General features: G+C 38.7%; 1 protein-coding gene across 1 annotated transcript in view; it reads right to left on the bottom strand.

Moving 5' to 3' along the window:
- ATRN (attractin) overlaps window positions 1-19,171 on the bottom strand; it is a 2,639,854-nt gene that overhangs the window by 1,415,928 nt on the left and 1,204,755 nt on the right. Inside the window, exons 14-15 of the mRNA XM_044064458.1 lie at window positions 11,871-12,056; window positions 11,453-11,674 (exon numbers count right to left, since the gene is read on the bottom strand). Of these exons, the coding sequence (XP_043920393.1) occupies window positions 11,453-11,674; window positions 11,871-12,056 (408 nt within the window). The remainder of the gene's footprint in view (window positions 1-11,452; window positions 11,675-11,870; window positions 12,057-19,171) is intronic.

The raw sequence follows: 19,171 nt of genomic DNA, 5'->3' as shown, positions 1-19,171 counted from the left end.
TCTTCAGCGAACTCCGCCCGGCGCCTGAGAGTGCGCTTATTGAAGCGAGCACAGGCGGCACAGGCCGAGACGTCGTGGTCTGGGCCAAGGCAAGGAAGGCAGTAAGAATGGAAATCCTTATGAGGTATTTGTTTACCACAAGACAAACAATTATTTACTTTTTCAGTAATTTCTGACATCGGCTGAGGCAAGAAAAGGTCCCCAATGGGGTACTTAGCTTTTTTGATGACTTCGGATCGAAGAATACAGGAGCTGACCGACCGGCACTTGCGAACTGCTTCTGCTTCGGGCACCGCGTGGCAAGAAAGACTGAAGAAGATGGCGTCGGCTGATGCTTATGTACTCCTGCCGCTCTGACGGAGAGAAATGCGACATCAGCCGACGTCGGACCCAGACTTTGGAATCCGGCCGACCGAGGGCTGCCTGAGGCAGGACAACCCATATGTTATGACTGCAGTTGCATTCTTGAAGGACATCTCTGTGGTAGTGGTCTCTCTCAACTTAGGTCAAGATCTTTCCTACTCTACATCTTTTATGAGAAGATTAAAACTCTGGCTTAAGAAGGAGTGTTTCAAGTTGTGATCTTCTCAGAAAAAAATTTGACTCATGACTAGTCTGTGGCTCAACTGTTCTGGAAATTTGTAGGAAACTTATGTGGCAAAAATGAAGACTGCCACCTGAACCGTGTCAGAAAAGAAATGGAGAGCCCAGAAGCTAGGCATGTTTTAGTAGAGTGTGTAACTTTACAGCATGCACCAATAAAGACAGTTCATAGCCCGAAATACAGGAGCTTCAGAGAAAACCTGTTGGGAGTGGAAAGAAGGCTATCTCAAATCAATTACTCACTGAGGAAGGACCCCTCCTGTATTTCAAAGCAGAGATGAAAGCTCAAGTGAGACAATATACAAATGAAGAAAGTCAATGGAGGAATCCTGAAGGATAAAACTGAAGACGTGGACACAACTGAGCCACAGAATGGGAAGATAAAAGTAAAAGGAAATGCTTATTGCATATTTAAAGAGTTATTACTAATGAAAACAATCGCAAATTTGAAAGGAAAATGTGATGCCCCTGCATTGGCCCAGTGATCAAGGAGCCTCAATCTTCACCACTGGCAACAGCTAGGAGACATACACATTGGAAGGATGACAAGTACACACAAAGAGCACACAGATATCAGTCAGTCTGGGGCTGGTTTCTTCCTCTTTCTCCAGATCCCCAATAAGACTCCCCACTGGCACAGCTATAGGGTTAAGATCTCAGCTGAGGGGCCAAGCCAAGACCTCTAGCACCCTCTCAGTCCAACCAGCGCTTCCTGAACCTGCCCAAGTAGCTGACACATACACACTTTGAGATGGGATTTATATACAAACACACACATCTGGGGAAGGCTGGCACAGGTTTACTAGTTATGCTCCCCCTTCTGCCCAAATTATAAGGTAATTTCCACTGCCACCAACCCCTACTTATCAGCTACTATAAGGCCCTTACAAAGGGTGTCCAATCCTGCTGTGTAATGTTACTATCATCCAAATGGTAGTCTGACCAAAACATGCAAGACTATTTAGGAGTGGCCTGTACAGCGTTCACCAAATACATACACAAGTACCCCTAAGAGGTTAAATATGTCTCTCAAATATCAGCCTCAAAGAAAGATTTAAATATATTCAATAATAAATAATAAAAGAGCAAGACAATACTCAGTAAACAAACAGTTCAGAGTTCAAAATCACAGGCAATATTTAAAACAACATTGCAGGACAGTCTCAAATAAATACAGAAAACATATAAACTAAGCTTTACTATATTCCTATCAATATCTAAAAGAGATACTATGTTCTAAAACTTACAGCAAGACAAGTGCAGATGATGATGAGTGGATGTTCTTGCTAGGTCCAAGACAAAATACAAAATGCACAGTCTCTCTCTCAGAGAGCTCTTAAATCACTATCAAATATTACTGCTGGGTTAGCTTGGATGACATTTTTTGCCACCTGACTTCAGTTCCCAGGCTGAAACAGAAACTATCAGAATTTAACATCTATGTGTTAAAAATACATCTCTCTCAGATGTTTCCAGATCTTGGAAGTCGTAAAACAATAAAAACATTTTTTTAATTTTAAACCTAGTAATTACTTCTCTTTCAAGACAATAAAAAAACTTTTAGCTCTAGACATTGCTGTCTGCTACACTGAAACAGAGAGAACTTTTATAGCACAATCGTAAAGCAATCTAATTTCTACTTGTTTTATGTTCTAAGTCAGCAGGGCATGCTGTGGTTACATTTTAGCTCAGTACACAACATACAGTACTATATAAATCATATAAATATTCACAAATGACACAGAATTATTTACAAAATTCCAGATAGCTGGTCTGGCAATATTTCGTTATATCACAGATACACAAAACAATAAGTCCAGAGGATGGAGAAGAGGATCCACTGGGAGTGGGAAAAAGACTGCAAGTAGAAAGTCAGAAAAAATTGATCACACAAACTCATAAGAACCAAATTCCAGTAATACTGGAGGAATGCATCCTTTGCAGGTGAAAACAGAGTACTTTTGAATGCCACAGAAGTTGCAAAGTAGAAATGCTGAAGGGGGTTTCTGGAGATGATGTCAGAAAATTCTTGCAACCCTTTACATCTTGGTGTGTCACGATGAGGCTCTACTACGATAAAGTATTAGAATACATAGACAAGGAGAAAGGCACACAAGACCAGAAAGGTTTTACATTATTAGGTATAACTGATGGTGAAGGAAGGTGGAAAAGTGAGAATTTCTTAACATTTAGTAACACAAAAGTGGAAAGCAAATATCTACTTAAGGAGATAATGGATGAATATTTTAAACAGAGCTATGAAAGAGAAATGCAGAAATTAGAGTAGGAATCAAGGCGCTTAAAATAATAAAGACAATGCAGAAGACTGATTTTCAAAGAAAAGGATTTGGAAAAACAAAGTATAAAAGAAAAAAAACATATTAATATTGTGGAGAACAGACTAGATTTTACAGGAAAAGTAGTAAAATGTAAACAATTTTAGGAACTTTAGGAATTGAAAAACCGAAGTTCAGCTTGGCAAGCTAAGAACTTGGTTATATTCAACTGGACGTATAAGAGAATTTAAGTACCTTTTTATGCACTTTTTCTTTTAAAAAATACAGTATTTAAATTGATTTAAACTGTGTATGAAGGAGTGTTGAAGGAATTTTTAACTGGTTATTCTGCTCTTCAGTAACTTGAACTAAAAGCTAGTGTTGGCTGAATTTTGTTATTTGCTAGTAATTACAGGTGTGGGGGTAGCCACATTCAGTGATTTCCTGTCCTTGCATATTTAAACTGGTGCATGTGAAATAATTCCTGCTTTAAAACTTCAGCTTGGCAAGCTAAGAACTTGGTTATATTCAACTGGACGTATAAGAGAATTTAAGTACCTTTTATGCACTTTTTCTTTTAAAAAATACAGTATTTAAATTGATTTAAACTGTGTATGAAGGAGTGTTGAAGGAATTTTTAACTGGTTATTCTGCTCTTCAGTAACTTGAACTAAAAGCTAGTGTTGGCTGAATTTTGTTATTTGCTAGTAATTACAGGTGTGGGGTAGCCACATTCAGTGATTTCCTGTCCTTGCATATTTAAACTGGTGCATGTGAAATAATTCCTGCTTTAAAACTTCAGCTTGGCAAGCTAAGAACTTGGTTATATTCAACTGGACGATAAGAGAATTTAAGTACCTTTTATGCACTTTTCTTTTAAAAATACAGTATTTAAATTGATTTAAACTGTGTATGAAGGAGTGTTGAAGGAATTTTAACTGGTTATTCTGCTCTTCAGTAACTTGAACTAAAAGCTAGTGTTGGCTGAATTTTGTTATTTGCTAGTAATTACAGGTGTGGGGGTAGCCACATTCAGTGATTTCCTGTCCTTGCATATTTAAACTGGTGCATGTGAAATAATTCCTGCTTTAAAACTTCAGCTTGGCAAGCTAAGAACTTGGTTATATTCAACTGGACGTATAAGAGAATTTAAGTACCTTTTATGCACTTTTTCTTTTAAAAATACAGTATTTAAATTGATTTAAACTGTGTATGAAGGAGTGTTGAAGGAATTTTTAACTGGTTATTCTGCTCTTCAGTAACTTGAACTAAAAGCTAGTGTTGGCTGAATTTTGTTATTTGCTAGTAATTACAGGTGTGGGGTAGCCACATTCAGTGATTTCCTGTCCTTGCATATTTAAACTGGTGCATGTGAAATAATTCCTGCTTTAAAACTTCAGCTTGGCAAGCTAAGAACTTGGTTATATTCAACTGGACGTATAAGAGAATTTAAGTACCTTTTATGCACTTTTTCTTTTAAAAATACAGTATTTAAATTGATTTAAACTGTGTATGAAGGAGTGTTGAAGGAATTTTTAACTGGTTATTCTGCTCTTCAGTAACTTGAACTAAAAGCTAGTGTTGGCTGAATTTTGTTATTTGCTAGTAATTACAGGTGTGGGGTAGCCACATTCAGTGATTTCCTGTCCTTGCATATTTAAACTGGTGCATGTGAAATAATTCCTGCTTTAAAACTTCAGCTTGGCAAGCTAAGAACTTGGTTATATTCAACTGGACGATAAGAGAATTTAAGTACCCTTTTATGCACTTTTTCTTTTAAAAAATACAGTATTTAAATTGATTTAAACTGTGTATGAAGGAGTGTTGAAGGAATTTTTAACTGGTTATTCTGCTCTTCAGTAACTTGAACTAAAAGCTAGTGTTGGCTGAATTTTGTTATTTGCTAGTAATTACAGGTGTGGGGGTAGCCACATTCAGTGATTTCCTGTCCTTGCATATTTAAACTGGTGCATGTGAAATAATTCCTGCTTTAAAACTTCAGCTTGGCAAGCTAAGAACTTGGTTATATTCAACTGGACGTATAAGAGAATTTAAGTACCTTTTTATGCACTTTTTCTTTTAAAAAAATACAGTATTTAAATTGATTTAAACTGTGTATGAAGGAGTGTTGAAGGAATTTTTAACTGGTTATTCTGCTCTTCAGTAACTTGAACTAAAAGCTAGTGTTGGCTGAATTTTGTTATTTGCTAGTAATTACAGGTGTGGGGGTAGCCACATTCATTGATTTCCTGTCCTTGCATATTTAAACTGGTGCATGTGAAATAATTCCTGCTTTAAAACTTCAGCTTGGCAAGAACTTGGTTTATTTCAACTGAATGCATTATAAAGAGAATTTAAGTACCTTTTATTTTTAAAAAACTTTAAAAAATTAGTACTAATTTTAATTGATTTAAACTGTGTATGAAGGAGTGTTGAAGGACTTTTTAACTGGTTATCTTGCTCTTCAGTAGCTACTAAAAAAAGCTGAGTGTTGTGATTTTTGTTATTTGCTAGTACAGGTGTGTGGGGTAGCCACAGTCAGTGATTTGCTGTCCTTGCATATTTAAACTGGTGCATGTGAAATAATTCCTGCTTTAACACTTCAGCTTGGCAAGCTAAGATTCAACTTGGTTATATTGGACGATAAGAATTTAAGTACCTTTTATGCACTTTTTCTTTTAAAAATACAGTATTTAAATTGATTTGATTTAAACTGTGTATGAAGGAGTGTTGAAGGAATTTTTAACTGGTTATTCTGCTCTTCAGTTATTCCCACCCACCCGCCCTGTTTTTGTTTTGGTGTTAATCTTAGTGGCATTGAAACTGCCCGCCTCAGCCTGCCTCTGGGCCCATCTCATTTGCTCACTCAACTGAGTGCAGTGAGATCATATTCTGATTTCAGGCACTCCTACTGTGTACAAAGAGAGCATCTGGGAAATAGAAAAAAAAAAATTAAGCTTATTTCCTGCCTTTCTTGTTAAGTGGTACAGACTATTTGTAGGCTTCTGAGCCCCCAAGCCCTTCTATGTTTGAGGGAAGCCTTCTAGCTTGTTTTTTTTTCTTGTAACTAGCCAGTTTTCTAGTTTCAGCACTCAAATCTGTTTCTTTGATCTCAGCACTTGTTCAGAAAAAAAAAAAAAAAAAATTTCATCTGCTTTTACTGTACTTGTGTTTTACCTACTTCTTTTACTTTTGCATCATCTTAAAATACTCAATTGTATTTATTACTGCTTGGTGTAACTCATTCTAAGCCTTTTGGTTTAAACACTTGGGCTTCGGACCAGTTAGTTGTTTTGCACTGAGAGGTTTGTGGTCTGCACTGTTGTGGCAGAACAGGTAGCTTACATCCTTCTAGGTTGAGAACTGCTGATTGAGGGCTCAGTGTCTGTTATTCTAAAAGTGTATTAATTCTGGTTTAAGCACTTGGGCTTTCAAGCCAGTTATTTTACATTAAGAGGGTTCGTGGTCTGCACTCTTGTGGGAGGAGAGGCTGGACTCTGCCCTTCTGAGCTGGGAATTTCTGGTTAAAGGCTTATAGTGCATGCATATCTGAACTGTTTCTTACTGAAGTTGGTGCCTTGTTTGCTGTGGCAGACTGGATTCGGCCTGCTGGATCTAGCTTTGTTTGTGTAACTTGAGCACTAATCCAGACATTCTCTAAAGTATTCAATGGTATTTATTACTGCTTGGTTGTAACTTGATTAAAGTGTAGCTATCATTCAAGTCTTTTGGATTAAGCACTTGGGCTTCAGACCAGTTGTTTTACATTAGGAAGGTTTGTGGCAAGCACTGTGGTGGCAGGACAGGTAGCTTTTATCCTTCTAAGTTGGGAACTGCTGATTGAGAGCCCAGTGTCCAAGTGTATTAGTTCTGGTTTAGGCACTTGGGCTTCAGGCCAGTTATTTTACATTAAGAAGGTTCGTGGACTGCACTCTTGTGGGAGAAGAGGCTGGACTCTGCCCTTCTGAGCTGGGAATTTTCTGGTTAAAGGTTTATAGTGCCTGAATATTTGAACTGTATCTTACTGAAATTGGTTCACCTTGTTTGCTCTAGCATAGACTAGATCCAGGCCTACTGAATCTAGCTTTGTTTATATACTTGTTGTTTGTTTGCTTGTTATTTCCCTGGAAGCTAATTCACCTAATACGCAACTTCTCAGCGCTTCTGTGGATCACTAGTGATATCTGCATTGCTTACTGTACTTATTTCCTTGTTTCACTTGAAAGAAAGTTACTGTTTGTCGCTTTTGCATTTAGTTACTTGTATCACATTGCACTCAAGTTACCTGGCACTTGCTCACTAAAGCAATTATATAAGTCAGCACTAAAAATTAAAAGCACTACACCCTCACTCCCCACTGGCCCTTGTTTTCAATTAAGGATTTCCCAATATTATTCTAGCATGTCCAAAGGTCAGTTGTCAATCTCCTCTCGGTCCAGCTGGTGAATCTGGGAATCTTGAGGCAATGTTATAACTGCCTCATGTACACAGACAACCCTCTCCTCCTCCCACATAACACAAATACTTGCGAGAGATGCAGCTATTTAGCCAAACTGGAGGCTGAGCTCTCTCAACTCAGGACTGGCAAGACCAGACAGGAGGAGAAGGCAACTACACACACCACAAAACCAGCCTCACATAATGCTACCACTCCACTGAATCAAACACATAAACACACAAAGACATACTCGGAGGCTCTGAGTAAAATTTACCTAAACAGCAGAGGCCTCCAAAGCAGACACCCAAACAACTGCTACCTCAAGACACCCCACAAGCAACACATAAACCACAAAAGCAGTGTGCAAAGCAGTCACAGCCCTTAAGGCCAAATACAACACCAAACATACTTGTCATAGGTGACTCCATAGTCAGACACACTGACGTCCCACTCACCAGGCTGAACAAGGAGAGGGTCACAGTAAGCTGCCTATCGGGCTAGAATCCGCCACATAACACAAGCACTGGTCACTCCACAGCAAGTACAAATATGACACAGTCATTGTCCATGCTGGTGTGAACGACCTGAGACGCACCTCCCTGGACTGCATGAAAAGAGACATAGAGGAGCTCTCTGATTATGTAGCCCAGGCAGGTATGACCCTAACCCTGAGCAGTATCCTTCCTTCACCAAGAATGATGCCACAATATAGAGACAAGATGATCAGCTTTAACAATTGGCTTAATGTCTGGTGTCATTCAAAGGGGATCCAGTGTCTGTCTGCCTGGGATGACATGCTTGACAAGCCACGCTGCTTCGCAAGGGACGGCTTGCACCTGTCACCCTGGGATTCCGGATATTGGCTAAGGCTCTTGCCACCCCCATAGTGCCTTTTTACGCAAGGCTCAAATTCTAAACCTACCACCCTAGAAAACAAAATGGGAAGAAATTGAGGGTAATGCTGCTCAATGCCAGAAGTCTAAATCTCAAAATGCACGCGAGGCCCTTCTCAGTATGGAGAACATCGATGTCTGTGCTGTAACTGAAACCTGGTTCAAGGCTCCTGAGAGCACCCGGCACTATTAGGTTTTACCTCATATCATGCGTTCGCCCCAAAACCCGGACCACTCCACAAAAGGAGGATGAAGCTTCGGAAACCATCCAGGTGCAACTAACAATAGGCAAAACTGCTCTACAAATTGTAGCATGCTACAGGCCACCCTCTCAAACTCAGGAACCCCACACAGCCTTCCTGAAGACACTGGAGGGTATAAATGTATCTCCAAACACCATCATATTGGGTGACTTCAACTACCCGAATATAGACTGGGAACATTACTCAAGCCCTAACTTTCTAGCCCAACGGTTCCTGGAGTTCATAAATTCAAATGCCATGGAACAGCTAGTCACTGTTCCCACGAGAGGAGAAAATATACTAGATCTCATTGTCACAAACATGGGGACAAAATGCTCCACACCGGAAGTATATCCCTCATTGGTGAGATCTGATCATAAACTAATCTCACTGGAAATCCACATCCCGCCCCCACCCCAAACAAAAAGACCATAGTGAAGAACTTCTAAAGCAAACTTCACACTACTCAAGACTGGTGTGGTATCCTTCAAGGCCCCTGAGTCAGAGGAAACCACAACCCAAGCTGCGGAAGCCCTTACAAATGCCTTCTATGAACACCTCCAGGACTGCATGGATCAGGCAATCCCAAATAAAACCAAGACTCTTTCCACAAAGGGCAAACGTCCAGTCTGGTGGACCCCAGCCATTAATAAACTTTACAATAAGAGGAGAAAGCTATTACATGATAGAACAAAATCCATAAAAGGGAAGTCACCCCTGATCATTATTAGTAAAAAAATACGAGCACTCATAAAATCAACTAAGGCCAATTTTGAGAGAAAAATTGCCATGGATTCAAAGGACAATCATAAGGCCTTTTTCAGCTATGTTAGGAACCTGGGTGGAAACTCACAGATATGCTCAGAATTAGTCCAAAATGATACAAAAATCACTGAACCCACAGACATTGCCAACATACTGGCAGACAGGTTCAGTGCAAACTTCACCCCTCTCCCCTAAAGGAGAGATAACTATCCCAGCCGAGTGTAGCCTCCCGGACATCTCAAATGCGCAGGTGAAAGCTGCTCTCTCTAAAGCTAAAAACACAGCATCAATGGGACCGGATGGTGTCCCCGGCTGTGTGCTACACGAGCTAAATGAGGAATTAAACCCGCACATAAGGCAGCTGTTTAATCTCAGCCTTACCACAGGATACGTGCCCAAGGAGTGGCGTGACGGCAACTGTGGTCCCACTCCACAAAGGTGGCCTCACGGACCCTGGTAATTACCGCCTATAAGCTTAACAAGTCTAGTCTGCAAAGCTATGGAGAGGATCATAATGGAGCTCATAAACAAAGATATAGGGGACTTGCAGACATTGGACCCGACCCAGTTTGGCTTTGTCAAGGAAGATCATGCCTTTGAACTTGGTCGACTTCTTGAAATAGTCACCAAGGCCATTGATGAGGGAAAGGCAGTCCATACAGCCTACCTTGACCTTGCAAAGGCTTTCACACAATACCCCACTCGGGTATTGTAGAAAAACTTACCAGCTTAAATGTAAACCCATATGTCACAAGATGGGTTGCAAACTGGCTTAAGGACAGAACCCACAGGGTTAGAGTTGCTGGCGCTGTGTCAGACTCCAAGCCGGTCACAAGTGGTGTCCCACAGGGCTCGGTCCTTGGTCTCTATTGTTTGGCATCTACTTCTCAGAAGTACAGGCCAACATGGGAGGACTTTGGCTGACAAAGTTTGCAGATGACTGCAAACTGGGCGCCATAGTGGAAAGTGCATCGGACACTGATATCCTTCAGAAGGGACTCACGGAAACAGATAGCTGGTGCCAGAGCCATGGCCTGAAGTTAAACGCCAAAAATGTATAGTCATACCCTTCGGGAAAAACAAGGTAACCCCAAGCTACCATATAGGTGGCAATCCACTAAGCACAGAAGAGGTTATCAGGGACCTGGGGACCCAGGTTGACAGTGGCCTTTCTTTGACACTCACATTGCTAAAGTGGTTAGAAAGACCTTCTACATTGCCCACCTGATCATGAAGGGATTCACATCCAGATCTAGTGAGGTCATTGTTCCCTGTACTCTTCACTTATCAGACCAATGATCGAGTACAATGCCCCATTCGGGATGTATCTCACCCGACATCTGCAGCAATTGGAGAGACCCCAAAAGTTCCTCACCAAAAGGATAAAGGGACTCCAAAATCTGTCATATGCTGCCAGATTGAAGAAACTCCAGCTCTATTCAGTCGCATACCGTCTGCTCAGAGGTGACATGTGCCTGACATACAAGGCCATGTCCAACCCGGAATTAATGGACATGCTCCACCTCAAAAATCCAAATCCACCAAAACCACTAGAGCAAGCGACTTAAACCTTAGCACGGATATAAATAGGACGTGCTGGAGGGATAGATTTATCACTCAGAGACTCCCTATGCTGTGGAATAAAATCCCGGTCCATGTGAGGCAGAGCACCTCGCTGACTCTGTTCAAGAGAAATCTAGACCTGTGGATGGGAGATCGTAGGTTTACCCCGGGAATCATCTCTGGGTCACTGCTGGACAGAGGCACAACAAACTAATGGGCACAGTATTTTTTCATATAAGGGGTGGCGTAAGCCACAATAATTTGGGCTAGGCTTATGAATGCCTTAGGGCAGATAGCCTAGTATAAACCTATGAACCTATGAACCTATGAAAAGACAAAGTATGATGGAAGGTGTGTATGACAAGTTAAACTTCTTATGCTCTCCATTTATAAATATTAATAGGGATGTATCTACTATTTAAGAAGCACACCATAGCACACCATGGCTCTAAGAAAAGACAAGGGTGAAAGATGAGAAAAGATGAAAACTAAAACATCTTAAACACTGCAACCTTTGTATCAGACACAGAGTTAATCACAAAGATATATGCTTGGTTAAAATTAAACATAAGCATTCTAAATACATAACCAGGTATATACTTAGTAGCTGATAAGTCACAAACTGTGCATCACTAACAAAATTCCAGAAAAATCATTAAGACATATACTAACCTGGACACTGAATGAAAGACCAATTGAATTTGTCTTGTGCTGGGCACATGCTTGTATTCAGAAAAGATTCCTGGTAAGTATTTGGCAACAGCACTTTCATTGGTCCTCTGTATGAACCCTCAATACATTGTCCTTTTCCTGTGTTGCTGGGGTCTGTGCACCAGCCACATCCCGGCTGGTCCAGGCACTGAGTACATGTACGGTAGCCAGAACAATTTTCAGCTGGAAAAGGAAATGGAAAAGTCTATTACACAGGCAAGCAATTGTCTACAAGAAGATTAACAAACTATGTTTTTTTAAATTTGAATTCATTAGAGAAAAAGAATCTTAAACTTTCAAGAAAAACTGACTTAAGTTTGCATCTGCATTCTGACTATATAAACATACACGAGTACACAAGGAAATGCTAATGACTTACGTGGGCAAGTGTTTGAGGTATACCACTCCATACACTGACCAAATGGGAATGAGGCTACATAAGCATTGGAGTCGACACACTGCTTCATGTTACTACACCACATGCATTCAGAACTCCCACTGGTGCATTCTGTACATGTCATCCTCAGAGCACATGGAATACGACATTGCTTTGCAGTCTGATTAGCTAGAAAGGAATATAATAATAATTTATCAACTTTTTATTATAATTTAGCCATTTTTAAAGTCAGCAACCAGAATGGTTTAGCAAGTGATGGCAATTAGGAATCACATAACTGTAAGCTTCAAATAAAGCCTGCTGCCAATTTTAATTCATAGCATGCAAGCCGAACTGCTTCTTTTATTTTAACTGTCTACCGTTGAACCACAGGCTACATATGTCTAGCTGATGCCAAACCTGGCACTTCTTGCAGCCACAAGCTAATTAAATCCTTTGCAGCTGATGACAAATGGTGGCTAAACTGTAAGAACCAATACATTGCATACAGAGAGTCCTGTTAAAGAAACCTTTTTTAAATCATTGCATTTTAAACTGCAACATAGGAGTACACCTAAAAATAAAAAAGGAAAAACTGTAATAAAAGATTCCATTGCTACAGTCTTGCAGTATACATGTTTTCTCAATTCTTACTTACTGCAACTTTACATAAATTGCTCAATTAGTACCCCTCTTTAAACCTTCGTACTGCTTCCCCTGAACATTATTCTGTGTACACTGTTCCTGCAAACTATATTTATGTCTATGAAATTTGCACCTTCCCCTTTGTAAACAAATCCCACCTACATTCTTATTATCTCCTTTATAATATTTAGTGCTGATTATTTTTGGAAACAATGCAATTCAGACCCCATAGCCAAACTCAAAAATATCACTTCCTTAGTTACAGCCATTTATTTCCCCAACATTTCTGACAAAGAACTCTGTAGGGATTTTTTTTAAATCCCCATCACATCTTCAACATTAGCTATCGGTCTGAGTAAAAATGATCTGAAGTCTACTTAAGTATAAATACACCTATGCAAACACTTCCATGCAAAAATCTTGCATACTTGGGAATCTTACACATTTCTTCCAATTATTCCTTTGGAAATTCTCTCCATTCTGTTTCACCAATCTTTTCTAACCTCCTCTGATGGCTTGTTCTAGTTATCATGCAATATTTTACATATCCTACTAAATATACCTTTTTAAATAATGCAGTCTGTTCTAGACTTAACTAAAAAGTCTTTCAGAACTGACCTTTCACTCTGCATCCCTTTCTTTTTCCCTTTGACTATACACTATTAATCCTTGACAGTGAAGTAGATTCTAACCTACATCCAAACTTCTGCTAAGCCTCAACCCACTGTATCATTTTTCCCTCTGGAGTTAACTGTGCCCAGTACCATGTATGCTTTTCTAGTTTGCTCAATGAACCCCTTTCCTGCCCATTTTCTTTATCACTAATTCTAGATGTACCCATTGGTAAAATATCCTTTCTCCATTCCCATGATGGCTTAGTTCTTTTCTAGCTCATAAAAATGCACTGGACCAGTACATAACATGAAATTAACTAAAATAATTTTCATGGCTTGTATCTTACTATCCATAATCAAGAGCTTTCAGTTTCTCACTTTTTTACATCATCTTTTATTTAGTTTCTTCCCAAAAACCTCTTAGCTACCCAAACACAATCCTTTTTAATTCATCCACTTAAATGTTTTTTATTATGTCCGATAAGTAGGGGTAGCAATGAACCAATTCATACATGGGCACATAGCTTGCCACTACAGCCTTTGTTCATCTTCATTTATTGTACATCTCGAAAAGACATAAAACTGTGTCAAAAATATTCCATGACATCAATTGTATTTATCAAGTAAAAATATCTGGAAAAAAGCTAATTTTTCTTGATTACCATACCAGTTATATTCTTGAATTTGTCAACCCATTATTTTCCTTGCTAACAGTTCTAAATAAAATTAAATGCAGTGGGGAAATAGGACACCTGTGCCTGGTTCCTCTGTTCAAACACAGCTTGTCCAAAGGAACCATCCCACCACAATTCTTACCTCCAGCCCTTCATGTATCCCTATAAATAACCATATTATTCTACCAGACAAAGGAAATGCTAACAAGCACTAATCAAAATCACAGCTGACTCTACTGAATGCTTTCTCCACATCAAGACCTACCAAGAATGGTGGCAGTTTTTTTATATTCTGCTTCCCTATACATCATCATTGTATTAAATGTCAAATGCTTGCCTTCCCTTCACAAGACATCAATGCTCAGTACCTATCAACTTTGGATAACACCTCAACCATTCACTTTGCTAGCAGAGAAAAAAGAACATTATAATTATGGTTTAAAATTCAAATGAGTATATATGCGGCTGGATCTAAAGGGCTGTTACCCATCTTTGGGTATAACAGCCACCACCGTTTCCTTCCAAGATGCTAGTATTCAAACCCCTTTTAAAAGTTTGTCAAACAAAACCTTCTAATTTCCAGATTCCGTCAAGAATGTCACCAGTTTCTGCAGACTTCCACGTTGACGGACTATATATCACTACTTTTCTCTCATCTCTTCCTATCCTTGTTATAAACTGCTGAACTTCATCTTCTAACGTTCACATAATTATGTCTACAGTAATTACTTACATTTGTGCCTTTTCCTGGTATCCCCATTCCTCTACTTTAAATAAATTCTAATAAAATTTCTGAAATATCTCTAATACCTTTGTAGGACCTCTCATCTATTATTATTTTTGTCATAAGATCCCTAAGTTTGTCTACAACTCTGCTTGCTTTCTGTTAAGACACTCTGCTAAATGTGTGTGCATTTTACTGATGTGAAAAACAGTTGTTAATTAGCAACCTTTCAAAAATGTATGTTATCCAAATACACCTTTGTTTTCCTTCTTTTTGTGATTTCCCTTTTTGCAATATTTTGACTTCTGTCAACCCCTATAAATAATTCCTATTTCTTCTTTTATATTTTTACCATGTTTTCAAACTCTATTTTTAATTTTATCCCACACATTCGCAATCCCCTCTGAAGTAATTTCTATACTCTCTAATAACTCTCCAATCATATGCATGATCTATTCCTTAATACCTCGTTTTAACAGATACATCGGAAAGAGCCACAGTTTCATTTTTGGATCATTACTTTGCATCCTTATCTTAATTTTTATTGGTGCACGACCTGAAACAATTACTGAATGGATCTCAAAACATACAATTAAATACTCACATTCCTGTGAATTACAAATTCTATCCCGTCTACCTCAGTTATTGTATCTTTTGGAATAATGTACAAGCTCTGGGTTCCTACTACTGGGTTCAGATTTTCCATACCAAATATTCTCATATGCATCTTTATAAATTTACCCTCTAACATTTTCCTTCTAGAGCCCTCTGATACAACTTCACTGTCAAACCAAATTCCAGTCCTAACCCACAAATAATATTCCCTACTGAAAGTTTATTATTTCTTGCACAATTCTCCCAAACTCCATAACAGCAGTTTTAGGCATAATATAAATATATACCAGTGTAATCCCCCCATCGCCAATAACCATATACTACCCTAAATCTATCATTACTATCTTTCCTCTTATAAAACTACTGGTGCCCCTCTAGCAATCAGTTTTACTCCCATTTCCTTTAACCTTGATATTCTGCTGAATGCCTACCCAGAAATTCTTTCTTTGCCAAAGTTACATGCTCATTTCTATCAAAATATGCTTCATGTAACATTGCTATTCACATCTTACAATTATTAATTTAATTCAATATTCTTTGCTTTTTGTCTATACCTATTAAGCCATTTATATTTCATGCTAATACTAACAATGCAGCCATTTTGATAAAAGCTATTACTCATACTGTACATAATGGCTCTTTTGAATATATGTTTCCAACTTGTAGTTTCCATATCCAGATTAAAGTCTGGCAGGCCAATCTGGTATGTAGCTGCTACTTCTCATCTCTATTTGAACTCATGTCACATTCTCTACCACTCAACAAACACAAACCTAAAAAAATTTTCAAACCCCCCCCAAACCTTTTGACTCACACCAGTCACACAAAACCATATGTACTTCCCAAAGTGAGGCTTAGCCTTCAAAGTAGGAGCACTTGCCCCAAGCTGACAGCTGTACCTAAATGTACTACCTATTCTAAATTTAAGGTTAGTCATGTTAAAGCAGATATTAGAGGCAGTGATCCCACTAAGACTGGTATCGCTTATCTAATTTATCTCATCTCTATTCCCCTCTCAGATGTGAAAAACAATTTGCATGCACTGTTGATGTACGTGTGTGTGTGTGTGTGTGTGTGTGTGTGTGTGTGTATATATATATATATATATATATATATATACACACACACATATATATATATATATATATATACACACACATACATACACACACATCCTGGGTTTTACAAATAAATAGTGATAGGCAATAAGATGTGGTATACACTGTAGGAGAAATGGCATACTGTGGATAACAATGATAGCGAATACAGAAGTAAGGCAGTGATAGTCATATGAGATGAACAGATGAGTGGGTGATGAGCAAGAGTTGGTAGAAAAGTGAGATGAGTAGGTGAAGAGACCGTACAGTTTTATAAACAGCAAAGCCAGTAATTTTTTAATTGGCTTTTTAATTTGTTGCTGAAAATTATTTGGTTAACTTAATTTCTGGTGTATGGAGGTATTGAGTTCAATTAGTTACAAGGAGGCACAGTTTCAGACTTCATTTATGTTCACTAAGCTGCTTTCCAATATACCTTTAAATATTAACCAGCACCACGGAGAACTCACTAAACACACATTCTTAAGACCTCTCATGATTAACTGATTGTACCTGCAGGCTTTACGTGCCCAACTACAAGCACGTGCTAATGACAAAAAAAAAAAAAAAAGTACTAGCTTCGCAAATGCAAGAAAGAACAGTTTTACATTTCTCCTGGAACACACTGGTCAGACACATACTTGCAACTAAAGATTCCTTGTCTACAAGTAAAAACAGATGCTGTTAACTTGTTCATTCCAATGGAGCTCAGGAAGATTGCACTCTAACTTCCAATGGGCTGAGCAGAAGCCTTTTGACAGATTCAAATTATGTCCTCACTTTTCAAACAAATGTTCATATCTCTAGAACTGTAGGGATTATGAAAAAAGTATAAATGGAAAACACTTCAGCACAAACTATTTTTATAGTGGTAGCATTCTTTAAGTTCTAGGTCTTAAACCGAATTTTATAAGTCACAGTAAACACAGCAACTATTACATTTATAATATTCTGTAAACAACTTTACAATATCTCAGCAACCACTCTGGTTACACACACACAGCAGCATTTTATTCATCTAGCGCAGAGCTTTCAATTGCGCTAAAGAGTTCTTTCTGTGTTGCCTGTTTGTTGTGATATTCAGACAAATGTGAAAATTATATCTACATAAATTAATTTCACAAAAACAACAGTTAATATCTACTTACCTGCACTACACAGATGTTAAATATTCATGCAGTTGAGTTTGCTACTGTGTAAGCTTTAAGATGAATTTTTTTTAAAATATTGTACATAGCATGGTTTTGGAATTATTGATGAAAATATTTTATAACATTTGTTTACCGGGATAGTCCGACTTGGAATGAAGCCAATTTTCAGCCGAGGCCCGGGAAGAAATGCTCCAGATGCATGTCTTTGAAACATGGGAGAAACCAGAGCACCTGGAGGAAACCCACTAACGCAGGAAGGACATGCGGACTACGCAAAGAAGGCACTCCAGCAGAGAATCAAAATGTACAGTTGTGTACACTTACCATAAATGTAGATGTTCGAGTGCATCCTGTGCCAAATATGAACAAGCAATATTTGATGCCTAGCGGTATTAGTAGGAGTTAACTGCAGATGCACCTGGAGACGTCACTCGGATGTAATGAAAATAATAAGCGACCTTGCAAATGCAAGAAAGACTGAAAACAGAAAATAAACTGCACCTGGCAAAGGACAAATAAGTTTAAATTCCGCACTTTAATAAATTGAGCGCTTTCGTCCATGACAAACCTAGGACTTCATTAGAATATACGAGAACATATTAAAAACTTTAAAATATATATGAAACTTTTACCACTGGTTAAAGCATCACCAATCCAAAGCCGTCTTAGTAGATCACATCTTCCACCTGTCAATCGGGTACACATTTTGCCAGGGATAAATGCAAGAACGAACCAACTTTTGTCAAGCTTTTTATAATTTCTTCTTGTCTTACCAACAGTTTAAACTAAAGTCATAAGACTACACATTCACCATTATAAACACAAAGGACATTTTCTAATTCTACATATAAAATGATCAATATACTTTTGCATCTCCTCCAGCAGCCCAAAATCATGCGATATTAACTCTAACTAGATTCTCTGCAGCCTTTATCTTGTTACAGTGAAAAATTTGCATGCATATAATGCAAATATAAAGCACTTTCTTTAATCTTCTTCTTTCGGTTTTTCCCAGTTAGGGGTCGCCACAGCGGATCACCTTGTCCGCTCATGACTGGCAGTGGAGTTTTACGGTGTCGAGTTGCCAGCCCGGCACCCATCCTTTCACAGAAGGCACGCACACCCTCACACCTAGGGCCAATTTAGAGTGTCCAATCAACCTACAGCATGTCTTTGGGATGTGGGAGGAAACCGGACCACCCGGAGGAAACCCACGCAACCACAGGGAGGACATGCAGACTCCACACAGAAGGCACCCAAGCCAAGGATCGAACTGGAGAACTTCTTGCTGTGAGGCGGCAACGCTAACCACTGCACCACCGTGGCCGCCCAAAAGCACTTTCTTTAATACTACTACCAAATACAGCAGTCACTGACAGAACTTTCCCACCTCACATTTAGAATACCTCAGATTGCATACTATACATAATTGCTTTACAATACAACAAAGCAATTTCAATCACAAAATTTTAAATTAACAAGGTTTGTTTTCTTTTCTATCAATGTATGATCTATTAAATATCACTTAAAATTTAAGCAAAATGCTACAAAAGAAAAACAAAGTTTTACTTTCAGTTACTTCTTCAGTCCATTCGGTGTCCTTCTAAACAGCAATGTCATAAGGTGAGTCTTTAAGCTTTACAGTTCTCCACCAGTTTAACACAGTCAAGAAACTTCAATATTTTAGCCAGTTCTTGCAGAACCACAGGTCACATGCCTGAACAACATCTAATAGGATTGATGCTTTCCAATTTTCACACATTCACTAATTTCACATATTTGCT

The sequence above is a fragment of the Protopterus annectens genome, chromosome 2.part2 (assembly GCF_019279795.1).
Source record: "Protopterus annectens isolate FY-2018-M chromosome 2.part2, PAN1.0, whole genome shotgun sequence".
In the NCBI taxonomy this organism is placed as follows: domain Eukaryota; kingdom Metazoa; phylum Chordata; order Ceratodontiformes; family Protopteridae; genus Protopterus; species Protopterus annectens.
The sequence above is the reverse complement of the archived record's forward strand: the minus strand, read 5'-3'. Positions and strand labels throughout refer to the sequence as shown.